The sequence below is a fragment of the Podarcis melisellensis genome (genome assembly GCF_964234715.1).
Source record: "Podarcis melisellensis genome assembly, chromosome: 2".
Taxonomy (NCBI): domain Eukaryota; kingdom Metazoa; phylum Chordata; class Lepidosauria; order Squamata; family Lacertidae; genus Podarcis; species Podarcis melisellensis.
Genome location: NC_138529.1, coordinates 20,745,486 through 20,764,291, shown reverse-complemented (window position 1 = coordinate 20,764,291; position 18,806 = coordinate 20,745,486). Strand labels below are relative to the sequence as shown.

Here is an 18,806-nt window from a genome sequence, read left to right as displayed (position 1 = left end):
AGCAGTGCACGGAAACGCTGGTTACCTTCCTGCTGGAGTGATACCTATTTATCTACTTGCACTCTGATGTGCTTTCAAACTGCTAGGTTGGCAGGAGCTGGGACTGAACAACAGGAGCTCACTAGGTTCAGTGGTTTAGAGACTACAGAACCACTCAAATCATATTTCAAATGATGTGCTAAAAAAGCAAAAAACATTACAATGCTTCCTATTGCTTTGCTTCAGGGACGTTGTCTACTCCATTTTAAACTTCTGATCACTATCAGTGAATGCCTTTCTTATCATGAAATCGAAAAAGAGTCTTGCGGCACCCTAAAGACAAACAGATTTATTGCAGCACAAGCTTTTGCAGACTGAAGCCCACTTGTTTCAATCCACAAAATGGAAATTATCTTGCTAACAATGGAGCTATGTCTTGCAGGGAACATTGATTTAGTAACTCAAGTTTTGATCCAATACCTCAGGCTTTTCAGGTCTTAATTTTAAAAATGCTTTGCTTTGATTTATCACAGTGGCCTTCAAACTTCTACCCTCAGGGAGCTCTTTCCACATTGATCCATTTGTCATGGAACCACTGTATTTGGCAAGCAAGGTCAGCTCATTCAGCAGTACTTTAAATGCTGACCCAGTGACCTATTCTGCTTTAGTATTATCTGGAGGTTTCTCTGTCTAAAAAATGCCTCTACTCTTTGCAGTGTTTTGCTCTCACTACTGTCCTAGGATTAAGTGCATGGTTCTGACAGTTGAGTCTTGGTCACCTCTACTTTTAGCTGATTCAGCACTGACCAGACTGAAATAAAACTTGCAGCTAGATCCAGTGTATGTATGCTTGTTCAGAAGCAAGCACTATTGATTTCTTGCTGTACTGTATTGGAGATGGCAGATAAATTCAAGGTGGTTCCAAATATATTGCTCTGCTTTCCTTCAGATCACATCAGCAAGGCTGAGAAGGGGGGAGGGGGTCTTGTCATCTGGGTAGGCCAGAACAATGCCTCTCTGAATCACATGTTTGTACAGTGTTCTTTACTTAACAAGTTTTGGGAGAAAGGGCTGACTGTGCAGAAAAAGTTAAATATTTCAGCGGAGAATATTCTATTGAACTATATACCAGCAGTATGGAAATTATCAACGGGACAACGGAAATGGATTTTCCTTGTTCTAATGGTGGCCAAGAGACTGATATTGAGGAATTGGAAAAATAAAGATATGATACCCTTCAATCAATGGACTGATGATATTACAACACTGGCAATTTATGAACGGACTGCTTACAGCCACTGATTCTGTAAGGAAAAATATGATAACACTTGGAATGAGTATACAAAATGTAGTAGGCTATTAACATTAACACAAGCACTAGGACAATAACACTATACCAATTTATTCAAGAATGTACGGGAATACTGTATATTGCTTTTTTTTTGGCATATACATTTTATACGTATCTTTGCTGTTGTTGTTTTTCTCCCTGTCACTTCCTTCTTTTCTTCCCCCTGTATCACTTTATTTCTTTTAACTGAAACCACCTTAGTAAAATATAAATATTTTAAAAGTCTGGCTAGCCCAGAACCTCCATACACACCGCCCTGGCATGTCTCTCGAGGCAGACCGATGCAAACAAGATTAAAAATAATCAGGGGTAGGCAGAAGCTAGATCGACTGGTTGATGTCTGGGGTGACATGTTATAAGATTGGGAGTGGTTTCTGACTCCCAGCTGCTAAACAGCAACAAGAAGAATATCCCCCCCCCACACACACACACTAAATTTGCCAGGTAGAGCGAAGAAACCTATCCAGGCGCGGACTTTTGCGCGTGAAACGAATTCCTAGACTCATAATGTGCTCAGAGGCACAGTTGTTCTTTCACTCTTAACTGGATCTCTTCTGGATCTGGGCGTGGCTGGCAGGGATCTGGTGGCTCCTAGAAAATAAAACAGAGCCGATCCGACGAGCACGAAGTTTGCGCGCCCGGGATAAGGCTGAATCACCTTTGCCGTTAGAGAAGCCAGCCAGCCGACCGGCGGCCCAAGCACCTCCCGCCCCCTGACCGGTCCGAGGCAACCGCGCCAGGCGAACTCGCCCCACTCTGATCCGGGGATAGTCGGAGGGAGGCGCTGCCGCAAGACGGCGCTGAGCGGAATTTTGCGCTCGGGCCCTTTAAGAAAACGAACGCCGCGGCCGGGACGGGCGATGACGCTACCACGCGCCCCGCCCCCTCTCCCCACCCACGCACTTGACCCGGACGCAGAAGGCGGGGAACGAGATGTCACACATAGGCGGGCGGAAGTGGAGGCTCGCGGAGAGAGGGAGTGAGGGGGCAGGAGGAGGGGGAAGTAGCGCCCCCTCTCGTTGCCAGGGCAACAGGACCAGGTAAGCTTCCCCCCCTCTATTCCGTCCTCCCCGCTTTCTTTCGTGTCTCCTGCCCCCCTTCGTTTGGGGGGCCACGTTTTGAGTCCTTTCCCGCCCCCCCAAGCATGGAGCGGCCCCCAGTTTCCTTTGCCCCCTCCCTAGTCCTAGAAGTGGGTGGTAGGGATCTCGCTTCCTGTTAACCATTACTGGGGGTTGGGGTGGGGTGGGGGGCGTCGGGGGGGGCGGGTTGGTGCTGCGGTTTTGAGAAGTATCGCCTGGATTTTGAATCTCTCCTGTTCCTATTATATTGCTTTTTTGCAGGCGGAGGGATCGACGATGGCTGTAACTTAACCGCTCGTCGAGGCCAGAGCAACCCTGGAAGCCCAACGCCATGGAGGACGCTGGGTGTGAGACTGGAGATCTGTCTGAACGCAAGCCAGCTTGCCCTGATTTGGGCAGGACTGTTCCGGGCACTGGCAGCCCTTGTATGGCGAAGGAGAGCAGCTCCGTCTCAGGCGGTGCTGATGCAGGAAGCGACCTGCTAGCCGCCGGCCAGGACTCCCAAGAGTGCTGCAGTTGCGAAGGTTGCCCCGGCAAAGAGGGGCTGGTTTTGGAAGCGGCAGAGGCTTGTGAGCAGGCTGCTGGAGAAGCTGGAATTTTGGGCGAGGAGGAGGGTGCTAGAGGAACCGAAACCACTTGGAAGAAAAGGAGCGATCAAGATAACGGCAACTTGCACTTTGCTGGCTACAGTGAAGCTGGCTCTTGCAATTGTCAAGGAGATCTCCCCGATCCCTCCGAAACTTATTCAGAGAAGGGGAATGGCTTGTGTGGTTTCACTTGCCAGCACTGGCTTTCGGCCTCCAAGGAGAAAGGCCCTTCCAAGTTACCACAAGGTCAGGAGGAAGACGTTGAAGATGATGCAGCATCCAAGGCGAAGGAGGAGGTCCCAGACTGTACTCGGGCTCCCGGTGGAAGGAAGTTTGCCCGGCAGCAAAAGCACCATTCTGCAGCCAAGGGCGAAGGGCGTTTTGCACTATCTGGGGGAAAGCACAGGCAGGCCAGGAAGAGGAGTGACGGTGGGCGGCACCATGACGTCCAAGTCCAGCTGCTCAAACATCTGGAGGGCTTAGCTTCCTTCTGCGTCTCCTGCTTCAAACTCTTTATCAGCCTGATTGTGCAGGTCACCCACAGGTGTGGCGAGGGTGTGGAAGCTGGTGGGAAGCTCCTGTACTCGTGCTGCTCCTTAAGCGCTCATGATCTGGATACCATCCGAACCAGCATGCGGACTTGGATCCAGCATGCAAGGCTGGGCTGCAGGAAAGTGACGTGGTGGCTGGGCTCATGGCTTAGTGTAGCTTACCGCCTGCTTAAGATGCTATGTGCTATACTCTTTCTGGTGCTCATGCTCATCCTGGGTAGCCTGAGACTCTGCTGGCGGGTCTCTAAATCAGCCCTCTTCAGTGTCGTGGGTAGATTGGCCCACACCAGTCACGGAGCCTGGATTGTCTCAGCCATTGACCTGCCTCATGTTTGGGCCCTCTTTAAAGAAAGCAGGACTTGCAAGTGGGCAGCCGGCCTGCTGCTTAAGTGGCAAACCCTCCTTTGGATGCCCAAAGGATTAAGGACCAGCCAGCCAGGGGACACTGTTTATAATGGGTCTCCTGGAGGATCTGAGCCATACCAGCCTGGTGAAGAGGTGGCACGCTTGCTGGCTATGGCACATACCCCCGAAGAAGAGCTGAATCCTTTCCAGGTCTTGCGCTTGGAGGCAACTGCATCGGATGCTGAGCTGAAGAGAGCTTATCGGCACTTGGCAGTACTGGTGAGCACATTCCTTTTGAGCTGGAGGAAGACGATTGGGTGTCTTGAGAAAGGTGCCATCATATTCTCTGCTGCCTTGGGCTGGCATGTGCTTGCAATTCATGAATACCGCTGTGTTCACTAGATTTGCAAAGCTACTGCTGGTTTTCTTTGAGGTGCAGCAGTGCAGGCAGGGATCCCCTCTGCATCAGGTTGGCACAGATAGCAGTTTAATGTGTGTTTGTGTGGAGGGGGAGGTTCAGAGGATATTATGCAGCCAGTTTGTTCAACAGTGTCTCTCGCTTGTAGGTTTAGCAGTCCTTTTGCTTCCTCTTGCCTCATCTGCCATGCCCTGCTGCACACTCTAGGGCCTCCAAGATTAGTGTGCTACTTGGAGGGACAAAGTTTTGCTAATCCTTTCTTTTATCAGGCTGGCATGATCACTGTCAGCAGCTTGCTTGTCTAGGCCATTGTGATGAGTAATCACTCTGCTAGTTTTTCTGCTTCAGGTATCAAGCAGCAGTATTCTGGGAAGCCAGGTTAAACCTGTCTTGACTTAATGCCTTCAGGTGGTAAACTTTCCGCCTAGTTCCTAGGGCTGGAAAATTACCAGCCTGAAGCTTTAAGGATGCAAATCTGCTCCCTTTCGCCCATCCCAAAATGAGTTAAAAGGGCAACACTGAACTGCAGTAGTGCAATGTTGATGTGGGACCATGGGCAGACATGGAGTGGACTCAGACTTCAGGCCCTGTCTTCACTGGGAACTGTTAATCTGTCTCACTAACCACAGGGGCCGGCCTCATTTGTGACAAGGATTGGTTTTAATCAAAAGCAGTTGTATCTTGTTCATTCCTTGTTATGATTGGGTATGGTTACATTGGAGGAAGCATGTCTCTCCAGTCTGAGCTTTTGAACAGAAAACATGCCTGTATTAATCAGAAGTCCTGGTCCAAGTTTCTGCCACTCTTATTTTGTCATGGGATATGTGGATGATAATGCCAGTCTACATTACAAGGTCCCTATTAGAATTACTGAGTTAATGAATAAAGAAGTTGGCAGAGTATATAGAATTGGCCAGCATGACAACAAAAATTAGAGGTCAGGGAGAAACACAGCTGAGGGAGGAATGGGAATTATGTATAGATGATCTAAAGACGTACAGCAACCAAATAAATCTGCATGTAGGAATTGACATATAAACAGATGTCAAGGAAATAAACAACTCTCTGACTTTCAGAAGGCATCTGAAGGCAGCCCTGTTTAGGGAAGTTTTTAATGTTTGATGTTTTATTGTGTTCTTAATATCCTTTTGGAAGCCGCCCAGAGTGGCTGGGGAAACCCAGCCAGATGGGCGGAGTATAAGTAATAAATTATTATTTTTATTATTTTATTATTATGGAGCAGTAATTACAAACTAGGTTAACAAACAGAACAATAATGGGTGGTAATTTCCTGGCTAAGGATATGCAGCATAAAAAGGAAAAACAGGAAGCCACGGTGGGGTGGGAAGTCTAAAGGGAATAGATGGATAAAAATATGCAGAATATGCATGTATATACTGAAACCTTGGGAAAATACAAATTAATTATATAAATATAAAGGATTACTTCGTTCATGTATATGATGTGCTTTTCCCATGGGCTGAAAAAACTAAATGCTATTGATGCCACAATATAGGCATTTTCTGACTTTCTGTTTGTTTTTGGGATGGGGTGGGGTGTTGCACAGGTTCACCCCGACAAGAACAAGCATCCGCGAGCAGAAGAGGCCTTCAAGGTACTGCGGGCAGCCTGGGATATTGTCAGCAATCCAGAGAGGAGGAAGGAATATGAAATGTGAGTGGACTGAAATCCATTTGGCCACAATGTTTTGGAATCAAGAGTCCACATTACCTGTGGACTGGGAGGGTGCTGCTCTCAAAGTAAGGCCATATTTAATGGGCGGGAAGATGCACTGCAAATGAGGCCCTGATCATTGGCCTCATCTTGTGACCAAGAGTTATTTAAATGTTCCAGATGTATGCAAAATGCTGCCCTGTAAAGAAAATGGAAAGGTGGGGTATGGTTCTCTTAAATTATTAACTCTCCTACAAATAGCCAATCAAGCCCTCCTGAGTGCCCATCATGGGGTTGTTTAGGAGTAAGTGCATCTCTAACACACTATTAATATGCACAGGAGCACAAGTATTCACAGCTGGATACAGATGCTCAGGATAAATGGTTTTGAAAATTAGCTTGTACCTCTAACTGCTGCTTGTGTTGACCTCTGCTTTTGCCCTCCGTTAGAGGTAAAGGCCAATACTGTGGTGTCACCTTATCCTTTCTCTAATTGAAAATAAAGGGACCCCTGACCATTAGGTCCAGTCGTGGCCGGCTCTGGGGTTGCGATGCTCATCTCGCTTTATTGGCCGAGGGAGCCGGCGTACAGCTTCCGGGTCATGTGGCCACCATGACTAAGCCGCTTCTGGCGAACCAGAGCAGCGCACGGAAATGCCATTTACCTTCCCGCTGAAGCGGTACCTATTTATCTACTTGCACTTTGACGTGCTTTCGAACTGCTAGGTTGGCAGGAGCAGGGACTGACCAACGGGAGCTCACCCCCTCTCAGGGATTCGAACCACCGACCTTCTGATCGGCAAGTCCTAGGCTCTGTGGTTTAACCCACAGCACCACCCGCATCCCTATATCTAATCTATATATCTATATCTAATTGAAACAAGTGTATTATCACTAGACTCCCCCCATCCTCTGTGAATTGTAGTAAATTAATGTATCCAAATTAGTAGAAAAAAGAAACCGAACTCCTCTCCACCTGGCAATTGTGCAAGGGCGTTATCTATAATTAGATAAGAGTGCTGGAGATAAGCGTGCAGAGTGTTCTCTTGGCCTAAAGGCCTTCTGAGGAGAAGACCCAGAGGAGTTAGAGGTACTGACTGAGGCCAAGCAGCTGCTGCACTGCTTTGACTCCCAGCTCTTATAGAAAAGTTTGGAACTCTAAAAACCAGCTTCAACATGCTGGCTTGAAAGAGCCACTGTTTTGTGAGACTGGCTTTTGAGTAAGTAGGCTTAGATTTAGATTTGCAACATAGCTCCAGTGGGAAGGGTGTGGAAGGTGTAGATTTCATTTAGTTGACCCAAGTTACTTCCAGTTAATTGGGCAATAGATCTTTTAAAAGTAACAACAGCAGCAACAATAAGGCTTCGTAAAAAATGAGGATGGTGGGCACTTAGAAGAGACATTTTCCACCTCTGCACTATATGAGGCAGAAAGGGGATTCTGCCTCTAAAATGTTGCAGGCTGTGATATACAGGTGCATCATCAAAACATGAAGTGTGCTTTTTTTACAACTGTTTTCCCTGTATGTAAAGGTAAAGGTAAAGGTACCCCTGCCCGTACGGGCCAGTCTTGACAGACTCTGGGGTTGTGCGCCCATCTCACTTAAGAGGCCAGGGGCCAGCGCTGTCCGGAGACACTTCCGGGTCACGTGGCCAGCGTGACATCGCTGCTCTGGCGAGCCAGAGCCGCACACGGAAACGCCGTTTACCTTCCCGCTGGTAAGCGGTCCCTATTTATCTGCTTGCACCCGGAGGTGCTTTCGAACTGCTAGGTTGGCAGGCTTCCCTGTATGTAGACGTAATCAATTGTTTAGCAGGCTAATCATTCAAATGTGAGTAGATTAATCGGTAAGGGTTTTTTTTTAACTGTTAAGATTTGAAGTTACCTGCTACCTAGCAAGGAACAGTCTCAGGTCTATTTATATCAGGCTTCCTCAACCTCGGCCCTCCAAATGTTTTTGAAACTACAATTCCCATCATCCCTGTCCACTGGTCCTGCTAGCTAGAGATCATGGGAGTTGTAGGCCAAAAACATCTGGAGGACCGAGGTTGAGTAAGCCTGACTTACATTATTGTCCTTGCATTTTGGTCTGGCACAGAGTCCTCCAGAGTCGAGTATGTTCTGTTGGAGGATGCAGACACACTCTCAGGAATAGCAGCATGATTTAAATAAAACTCCTAGCCATTTCTGTCACCTCATGAGAAACTGGATACAGCGAAGGATACACACATATTTGGACTTAGGCAGAGTTGCGTCAAATGCAAGGCTGAAATAACAATCATGTGTTTGCTGTGTGATCTAACTGAAGCCCATGCTACGCTGCCAGGGAGTATCTGGGAATACGTTGGGTAACATTTTGTTTACTGAGCACACTATAGTCCTTTCAAGTTCCCTGTATATCCCACAATGCTTTGACATTTTATGAAAGTGTTCCTGCTTGTTTAAAACCCTGGAAGGTTTCCCAATATGAGAAGCAGAAAGTATCTGCATCAGTTATATTTAGGAGTACCTAGCTTTGAAGTCACCAGTGTAAATGCAGCGACAGAGTGGCATATAAGTTAGACAAGTGGCTGGGGGCGGGGCTAATATTGCTTCAGCATATAGCACTTATTTCTTACTGCCTGGTCCTAGCTGTCGTCACCTAGAAGAAAGTTCTTTTGCTTTAAAATGCTTAGTATCGCAGCCTTAGTCTGGCATTGTCCAGGTTTCTTTCTTGTACTGATGCTACCGCCATTGGCTTCTGACTTCCCTTCTTTTCAAGCAAGCGCATGGCAGAGACAGAGCTGACCAAGTCAATGAACGAGTTCCTTTCTAAGCTTCAGGATGACCTAAAAGAAGCCATGAATACAATGATGTGTAACAAGTGTCAGGGGAAGCACAGGTAAGTGGCCAGCTGCCCTTATCTCCTTAATGGCCCCACCATTATTTCAGGCCGGGTGCAATAATAGCGAGAGCGTGTCTGCTTTCCAGAGCGTGCAGTATCTCAGTTCTTGCTGGCCATTGCTGCAGCAAAGCCATGTGGCAGAGCGACTGTATACTATCTTTCTTTGATAAGAAAAATGGTTCTAAGCACCCATGGAAAAGCTTGGGAATGTGGGCAGTAGCTGGAGAAGTTAAAGCAGTGTTTCCCAACCTTTGGTCTCCAGCTGTTTTGAGACTACAATTCCCATCATCCCTGACCATTGATCTTGCTAGCTAGGGATCATGGGAGTTGTAGTCCAAAAACAGCTGGAGATCCAAGGTTGGGAAACACTGAGTTAAAGCATAAGAAAAACAGCTGGGAAGGTTTCCAACAGCTTGGAGAGGTGATGCTCTCATTCATGGCTTGGCTACCATTCCCTCTTCTTAGGGCTACTGGTTCTTCTAACCATTTTTGGATGCAGAATCTCAGCCCCCTCTGAAATGAAGAAACATTGGATGGGGAGGAGAGTTTTAAAGGTTCCAAACTCTAGAAAATCAGGCACACACCCACCCCCGTACTCTCTGGTCTCTGATAAACTCTTTGTTGCTGCAGGCGGTTTGAGATGGATCGTGACCCACTGAATGCTCGCTACTGTGCAGAATGTAGCAAGCTTCATGCGGCTGAGGAGGGAGACTTCTGGGCCGAATCCAGTATGCTAGGGCTGAAGATCACGTATTTTGCCATGATGGATGGAAAGGTTTACGACATCACAGGTAATGGCTCCACACTTCTGGACAAGTGAAAGGAAGGTGGTTAAATGGGGTTTTAGAACTATGTTCCCCTTTCCTCCCATTGGATACTTGCCATTCATAGATGCTAAGGTCTTTATAGGCACCTTCTATTCTGTTCAGCGTGGGTGGTCTGCTGTGTAGATTTTGAACCTTAAATCTGGGCAGCTCTGCATTTTGTGCAGCGGGCATGCTTACTGCAAGCAAACAAACCTCTCATTCAAAACACAGTGACAACTTTGACCCCCAATGAAGGACCCCTTGAGAAGGATTTTTAAATAGTTGTGAATGATAAATCATGCTGCCGCTGGGATTGCGGTTACTGTTTTAAAGGCAGGAGCTCGGATTCTAATGGCATTCCTGCTTTCTCTCAGAGGCAAGTACCTCTCACCATCTCATAGTTTACTTCTTTCCTTTTTAATGTGCAGAATGGGCTGGCTGTCAGCGAGTAGGAATCTCCCCAGACACACACCGTGTTCCATATCACATATCTTTTGGATCAAGGGGCTCAGGAGGACGGCAGAGGTCAGTGATGAATGATGTTGTTTATTCGTTCCCCTTAAAAAATGTTCTGTCCCCTAGTCTGCACATGGATGAGTCCTTCCTTAACTTTTAAAGTGATACCAGGCTCTGTGAACCCCATCCAAAGACCTGTGTACTATATTCTGTGAGTGAGGATTCCCATTCAGTACAATGTGAGGAGTGGGTCTGTTCCGTACATACAAGAGGCCACAAGTGGTCCAGCTCCTATATAAATACAGGGGGGAGTGCTGGGCACAATCAGAGCTCTTCTGCATAGAGATGATCTGGGTTCTGATGTCCTGTATACAACATGGCTTGCCAGTGGTGGTTGTGTTAAAACAGCCTGTATGCACAGGTAGGGAACAACTCATCTTAGTTCTAAGTATTTAGCTAACAGTTGTTCAGTTTTCTTTCTGTCTGCAGCTCCTGAGTCTAGGACTACTTCCCTGCCCCCCCCCCCAATTCATTGGAAATTTGGAACACATTTTTCATTGCAGTTGCCAGCTTCTATGGGTTAGTCACGCAGGACGCAGGTGGCGCTGTGGGTTAAACCACAGAGCCTAGGACTTGCCGATCAGAAGGTCGGCAGTTCGAATCCCCGCGATGGGGTGAGCTCCCATTGCTAAGTCCCAGTTCCTCCCAACCTAGCAGTTCGAAAGCACGTCAAAGTGCAAGTAGATAAATAGGTACTGCTCCGGCGGGAAGATAAACGGTGTTTCCGTGCGCTGCTCTGGTTCTCCAGAAGCAGCTTAGTCATGCTGGCCACATGACCCGGAAGCTGTACGCCGGCTCCCTTGGCCAATAAAGAGAGATGAGCACTGCAACCCCAGAATCGGTCACAACTGGACCTAATGGTCAGGGGTCCCTTTACCTTTACGGGTTAGTCACAGTCATAAAGTGTTCCAGGATAACTTGTCTCTAACTTCTGTGCATGAGCAGTGCTAGTTCTGGTCTTTTTCAATAGGTTGATACGCTTTAGTACAGCAACTTGAGTGTAGAGTATTTAATACCCAGAGACTAGATTCTGGACCCTAGAGTCCTCATGACCTGTGCTGAAACTGGTCCCATTGAATCCATATAGAAATTGGGCACCTTTTGCATGTGGTGAAGAGGGTTCTGACACAGTTGAGAGCTCCAAAGCGTACCTTCCACCTTCTGCTTTTCCTGTTAAGCCGAGCATCTTGGTCTGTGGCAGTCAGTGCTGGATCTGATAGTATCATTTGTTCTTCCCTTTCCTCTGCTCTCCCCATCCCCTTCGAAAGAGCTGCTTCAGACGGCAGCCCTGCTTCAGCTGCAGAACTGCAGGATTTCTTCAACCGCATCTTCCAAGGGAACCACGGACAAATGCCGAACGGGAACTTTTTCAGCACGCCCCAACCGCCGTCCCCGGGGAGCGTGCCAACCCCTCCTGCCCCTCCATCAAAGGTGGACAGTACCTCCCAGAAAGGAGATTCGAAGCAGAAACGGCGGAAGAAAGTGCGGCGCCCTTTTCAGCGCTGAGGACTCCATGAGAGTTGGGAGTGAAATCTCCTAGGCCTGCTTGGATGCCAGGCTTTCTACATCAGGTAGCAAAAGGGCTGTTTCAAAAGGGAAAAAAGTGTGTTCTGGTTAGTGTCAAAAATCCAGATGATTCAGGCTCCTCTGGACTAATCCATAACCCGGTAACTTCCAGCTGGACAAAGACCCTCGTCTTTCCACTGCAATTGTCGACACTGATCCCGTGATACCAAAGAGCTCCGACAGATGGCTTCCTGGAAGTGCCATCATGAAGATGTGGCATGGACAGGTGTGGGGATGGAGCAGCCTGCCTAGAGCCATGGGATCTCCTTTAAGGTGACTTTCTCAATGAGATGCTTCTGTAATTGTTCGGCGTTTCCCCCTTCAGCAGGAGTATGACTACCACCAATAACGTTAGCTGATTCTTCACTTTTGGTCCACAAGGACGCTTGGACTGTAACCTCTGCTTTACTCCAATTGTCACACTATCGGACCCCCTCCTAAGTCACCTGAGACTTGGAGAAAAGGTGAGCCTTAGAGGGTCCCTAGTTGCCCAGGAAAGACTTGGCTTGGCTGATGGTAATATTAAGGCAACATGTAGAAGAGAAGCATATATCTTATTGCTGTGCAAGATTGGGAATTAAATTCTTACCCCCATGCTGGGTGTCCTACAAACTATACAAGAAGAGGGTCAAGGGAATCGCCCCCCTCCTCCGGTAAATATCCTTGCTAGAAAATATTAATTCAGTGCTTACCATGCAAAAGATTTATCTAGGCCCCAAAGTTAGGAGGAGATGAAGATACACTTTAGTTGTTCCAGGAGCTGCCCAGATATGATGCAGATACTCAGGATTATACCAAATGGTCTTTTTGCTTCTACGTTGAGTCAAAAAAGGTTCCACAGTTCTGTTGCAAGACTACTGAAAGGAGGTGTTCTGCACCACCCCATAAAGCAAATGGTCACATCTGGCTTTGGATGCAAAGTGACTCTTGGACAGAACCAGGTTCCTGTCTTTCTAAAGTGCTTGGTTTGCTCTTCCCTGATCCTGGGAAATACATGCTGTTTGCCTCTGCTGTCCAAGGACTGTGATCAAATCAGTTAAGAAATTGGTGGATTAAACCCCCAAGATTTAGCATGGACAGTTGGCTCTTAACTGTCCAAACTTGTTTTATTGAAGGTTACTTTTTTAAAAAAGTTCAGATTTGTATGTACATACATATATTTAATACCATGTGTATTCCCCTTTCTATAAATATAAATGCCTTGGAGAGTCTTGGCCTTGGAGAGTCATTATTACCTTTTCCTTTCACAATGCAGCTACACATTTTCGGAATTCCTTGCTTTGCTTTCCCTCCGTCCTTTAAAGGAGAGGATTAATGTTATCCCTGGATTTGTCTTATGGTGGAAACTAATGACATTAACTGACAGATGAAGCCGTGCAAATAGCTGTACTTATAAGCTCTAGATCCAGTTTATTAAAATTTAGGAGGCACATACGCAGTTACACACGCTGCCATTGGACTAATTGCAGTATGTGTCTAAGGACTCACGTATAAATCCAGGAATTGTTAGAAAGTTTGTGAAGGGCGGTATATAAATTTAATAAAGAATAATAATAACTTCAGTACAGTTCTGTAGGCCTAATTAAGGAGGCTGAAAAGAGTAACACCTGAGAGTGAGAGTTATACCCTACTCTTCCATTAAATAATGATTAAGTAGTGGTATTTTGCTACCCTACGTCCTTGCTTGCAAGGGAGGAGTACAGCAAATCCACTACTTCTTTCATAATGGTATTGTAGAGAAGCAGTTATCCCATGATTCTCTCCTCCTCCTTAGGGCTTGTGGGTTGAGCTCCAAGCAGCTGAGGGAAAAGTGGAAGGAAGTCCCTGAATCATTGCATCTCGCTGATCGAATGGGCAGCTAATTTTTCTCCCTGTGACAGAGCTTTTTAGCAGCCTCTTGGCTTACCAGCAAAGGAGACAAAGTGCTAGCGCTAGGATGTGCTTTAAGCCCAGTATCTTCACCACACCCTGCTCTTGCTGTATCTCATTACCTTTGCCACTTCTCTGCAAGTCTCTCTTGTCTACATGTCTCTGCCAACTGACCTGCAGCCCTTGCTTATTTCATCCTCATTTCTGTTTGACTGGACTCTTGGCATTCAAACATAGATGCCTGGGGTGAATTCTTGCAAGCCCCAAGGGAAAAGAAAAAACAGGATGATCTCTAATGCAAGCTGTTTGTTCATGCTAAAGTACCAGGTCACATCCTGCAACTTCTTGGAGAAGGCTTGGCCCGTGATGTTCTCTGCCCTAGGGGTCAGGGTGGCTCAGTAGCTCCCCTTGACTTCCTGCTATTCCTTTCCTTGGTCTAAAGGGACTCAGTTGCTATCCTAGGCCTCCAAAACAGGACTTGCTGTGTGTTTGTCAAGGCCTCACCTGAGCTATTATTTCTCTGCCTGATCCTTTTCCCTTTTGGGTTATCTTTTCATCTTGGCTAGGTTTTCTTTTGTACAAGCCATACATTATCTTAAACTAGAAGCAACCCAGTCCAGTGCAGTTCTGTAGTACTTACCTGGAAGTTAGATTAATTGGAGTCAGTGAACTTAACTTCTGGGCAGAGATGCATAGGTTTGCATTGTAAGTCTGTTAAAAAAAATGCAGTTTCTAGATGCTGATTGGATCAGCTTACTGGCTGGCTTTTGATGTTGCTTTCTCTTGGTTGAGTCCAACCTGTTTTGGATTTTTAAAAGAGCAAATTGAACTGAGATTCTGCATTTCAGTACTTCTTGTTTTGTCAGTTGGTAGCTCCGTAAACAGGTGGTTGCAGCATGCAACCACTGAAGTTCTCCAGAAGGTGGTGCTCTAAAACCTATTATAGGAAAATGAAACTACACAAAGGTATCTCGAAACTGTCCTCTGAATCAAACATTAGGTCCTGCAAAAGACTCCTTTATTTGTATAAATGTTTTAGTTAATATCCTTCCTCATCATGGACCCCCTTTTGTGAACTCCCCAACAAAACTTACTAAGACACACATGGAAGCTAAACAGAACTGCAACAGACCAATGGCATCAATGTGGCAGTATTAAAGGAGAATTTCCTGCATTCAAAAGTACCTTGTCCGAGTGTGTAATTCACTGAACTGGCTCTGCAGCAAGTGCATGTGCTATTAGACTTCAGAAACATTTTGCAGTGCACAGATCTGTGGAGCTACTTCTTTCTAATTAGGTCTGCCATCATAGGTGTGGAGGTGACAATCAAGAGCCAGAAACATACGTTGAGAAGTGCAGTGAAATTATAATTAACAGGTTTGCGATAGAATTGAATTTTATTATTTCGGTCACAGACCAGTTCCAGCCCACATACAATATCAAGGAAGTCATAAAACACGATAGGGATACATTTGAATTTGCAATTAGGTATGACAGGGGCAATACAGATATAGCAACAGTTAAAAAATATATAAATTAAAACTTAGTCACTAACATATAACCTAAAATTATCATTTAAAACCTTAATTATTATGATAGCACAGCTTGTTCCCTAGGTTTTATGGCAATCGCACAGAATTTGGCTACCCTTAACGTGAGGTTTGAGATAGAACAAGACTCCCCTTTCAAAAAATAAGTAGTTGATAGTCACAGCGGGGTGGTGCAGGAAGAAACAAGAAATATAGAACTCTGTTCATCAGTCCTTGGGTCCTCAGAAGTTGGACTACGTCAGGGTTTCCCAAACTTGGGTCTCCAGCTGTTTTTGGACTAAAAGTCCCATAGTCGTAGTCCAAAAACGGCTGGAGACCCAAGTTTGGGAAACTCTGGACTACATCTTCCATCACCCCTATAACTGGCTAAACTGACTGGGGAGGATAGAAGTTTTAGTCCAGTAACACCTGGAGAGTCAAGGCTGAAGAGCAGTGACAGAGACCAGAGGAAGAAGAAGAGCTCAGTGTTCCTACCAGTTTCATCAAGGCGGAGATCAAATGGCATATTTATACTTTGCTAAGAAGGTTCTTGGTGATGGAAACAAACGTGTTCAAAGGCATTCTGGGGGATGTAGTACATTAAGCCACGATCGAAACACTTGCTTAATTCTAGGGCGCAACTGGATTTGACCCACCAGGGCTGAATTCTGTCACTTCACCCACTTTCGTTGCTTAAATTTCTTTGCAGCGCACGAGGAGATAGACTGTTGCTGTAGTTGTATGAGGGTCTCTCCCAACTCCTGCTAGCACTTTTAAAGCCAGCTGACCTACTTTCTCCGTAGAGTTGCTCTAATAATTCTGCTGGGACCTGCCGCTCAGGCTTCTCATATTGTAAATTACATGCCAATAGAATCTTATTTCTTACATGTATGTAGGCTGCTTGAATGTATACTGTATAATGCAGGCTTCCTCAAACTTGGCCCTCCAGAAGTTTTTGGCCTACAACTCCCATGATCCTTAGCTAGCAGGACCAGTGGTCAGGGATGATGGGAATTGTAGTCTCAAAACATCTGAAGGGCCAAGTTTGAGGAAGCCTGGTATAATGTATAACATGAATCACTGAACACCTTCAATTTTCTCCCTTGCTGGGATTAGGAGGCAGGTGTTACAAGTAGGTTTTTAGGCTCCTTGCCCCCCTTGTTCAAAGTAAGTACCATTCTAAGGTAGGCTGCCTGTCGGTGTCTCATATATCCCCAAACACCTGCTACTCCTATGACCCACTTGGCCTATTAGATACAGTGGGAGAGTGTTGACTATTGCTAAAACGTCACTGGGTAGGCAGGGAATGTAATAGCTCCCAGCCCAAGGCTGTCCCAAGGAAGCCTTAGCTACCACCCTTTCTGTGAGAGCTGAACTGTGGAAGTGGCAGATCTGTTCACAAACCAGTGTGGACCCAAGCCTCTGCATGCTAACAGCTGGCTTCTTTTGGTGGATATCATATACAGCTGGCAAAAAGCCTTCGCAACAGAGAGGACATACACCAGTTATTGTTCACCTTCCAATCTGCATTTATTATTATTATTATTATTATTATTATTATTATTATTATTTATTATTTATACCCCGCTCATCTGGCTGGGTTTCCACAGCCACTCTGGGTGGCTCCCAACCAAATATTAGCAACACAATACAGCATTAGACGTTAAAAACTTCCCTAAACAGGGCTGCCTTCAGATGTCTTCTAAATATCAGATAGTTGCTTATTGCCTTGACATCTGATGGGAGGGCGTTCCACAGGGCGGGTGCCACTACCGAGAAGGCCCTCTGCCTGGTTCCCTGCAACCTCACATCTCGCAGTGAGGGAACCGCCAGAAGGCCCTCAGAGCTGGACCTCAGTGTCTGGACAGAATGATGGGGGTGGAGACGCTCCTTCAGGTATACAGGACTGAGGCCGTTTAGGGCTTTAAAGGTCAGCACCAACACTTTGATATACGTGCGATCCAGACCCTTGCTTCCAGACCTGCAGATGATAGTCTTCTTTCCCTTTCCTTAGTGTGAAGTAACACCAGGCATCCAAATATTTGATTTGTAGGTATGCAAACAGAGTTGGGGTAGGGGGTTGGGATCAAGGCAATTGCTGCCAGCGTCAAAAGACCCGAGCGCCTTCCTAAAACGCAGGAGAAAGTGGTGATTGTCCCCTCACGTCATTCCTAAGAGGAAGAGGCATTTGTGTAGGTGGGAGTGAAATGTTGCAGGTTGTGTTCCCCGCCTGCTTTTCAGCAACAGTACTTTTCCAACCCACATGCTGACAAATTGGCTTAGGAGGAAAACTGGACAGACAGATTCACGGACATAAGAGACATACTTGTAAAAGATACCGGTAGCGATGCAGGTGGCGCTGTGGGCTAAACCACAGAACCTAGGACTTGCCCGTCAGAAGGTCGGCGGTTTGAATCCCCGTGACGGGGTGAGCTCCCGTTGCTCTGTCCCAGCTCCTGCCAACCTAGCAGTTCGAAAGCACGTCAAAATGCAAGTAGATAAATAGGTACCGCTCCGGCGGGAAGGTAAACGGCGTTTCCATGCACTGCTCCAGAAGCTGTACGCTGGCTCCCTTGGCCAATAAAGCAAGATGAGCGCCGCAACCCCAGAGTCAGTCACAGCTGGACCTAATGATGAGGGGTCCCTTTACCTTTATTCAGTAAACAAGTTACTGTATTTTTTGCTTTATAAGACTCACTTATTCTCTCCTAAAAAGTAAGGGGAAATGTGTGTTCGTCTTATGGAACGAATGCAGGCTGCACAGCTATCCCAGCAACCAGAACAGCAAGAGGGATTGCTGCTTTCACTGCACAGCGATCCCTCTTGCTGTTCTGGCTTCTGGGATTCAGAATATTTTTTTTCTTGTTTTCCTCCTCCAAAAACTAGGTGCGTCTTGTAGTCTGGTGCGTCTTATAGAGTGAAAAATAAAGTAACGTATATCATATACTATGGACCTAGGATGTGCAGAGAATATAAAATTCAAGCAGGACCTGCAACAAAAAGCTGCAGTGCAAAGTTCTCTGATTCAGGGTTCCAGCTAGCCATGACCTTTTATCAGGCCACTCCATTCCGTTGCCACTGTGCTAGTGTGGCACCAAATGGCTACACACCTCATAGGATATCTTTCTTTATAGTATTATCCCCCCCCAAATATACATCATGCTTCCCCCCCTAAGGTACTATATTAGGGCTATATTAAGATTTCTGTTATGGGACACAGGTGGCGCTGTGGGTTAAAGCCTCAGCGCCTAGGACTTGCTGATCGAAAGGTCGGCGGTTCGAATCCCTGCTGCGGGGTGCGCTCCCGCTGCTCTGTCCCAGCGCCTGCCAACCTAGCAGTTCGAAAGCACCTCCGGTGCAAGTAGATAAATAGGGACCGCTTACCAGCGGGAAGGTAAACGGCGTTTCCGTGTGCAGCTCTGGCTCGCCAGAGCAGCGATGTCACACTGGCCATGTGACCCGGAAGTGTCTCCGGACAGCGCTGGCCCCTGGCCTCTTAAGTGAGATGGGCGCACAACCCCAGAGTCTGTCAATACTGGCCCGTACGGGCAGGGGTACCTTTACCTTTACCTTTAAGATTTCTGTTGAAGCTTTAGGGTGGCAGTCCTAAAGCTGCACTACAGCTCAACTAGAATAAGTTAGTTGATAGAT

General features: G+C 46.6%; 1 protein-coding gene across 1 annotated transcript; it reads left to right on the top strand.

Annotated features, from left to right (window-relative positions):
- Positions 1 to 2,211: 2,211 nt before the first annotated feature.
- DNAJC14 (DnaJ heat shock protein family (Hsp40) member C14) lies at positions 2,212 to 12,968 on the top strand. The gene is made up of 7 exons (XM_081898634.1): positions 2,212 to 2,370; positions 2,671 to 4,171; positions 5,878 to 5,984; positions 8,747 to 8,866; positions 9,500 to 9,660; positions 10,104 to 10,200; positions 11,460 to 12,968. The coding sequence occupies exons 2-7, from the start codon at positions 2,741 to 2,743 to the stop codon at positions 11,695 to 11,697; spliced, it is 2,154 nt and encodes a 717-aa protein (XP_081754760.1). The 5' UTR covers positions 2,212 to 2,370; positions 2,671 to 2,740; the 3' UTR covers positions 11,698 to 12,968.
- The last annotated feature ends 5,838 nt before the right edge of the window (positions 12,969 to 18,806 follow it).

Bases quoted from the DNA above. Each gene is read 5' to 3' on its own strand.
- DNAJC14 (XM_081898634.1), top strand. From the start codon at position 2,741: ATGGAGGACGCTGGGTGTGAGACTGGAGATCTGTCTGAACGCAAGCCA. The intron at 4,172-5,877 runs GTGAGCACATTC...GGTGTTGCACAG, and splicing joins ATCGGCACTTGGCAGTACTG to GTTCACCCCGACAAGAACAA. The intron at 10,201-11,459 runs GTCAGTGATGAA...CCCCTTCGAAAG, and splicing joins GGCTCAGGAGGACGGCAGAG to AGCTGCTTCAGACGGCAGCC.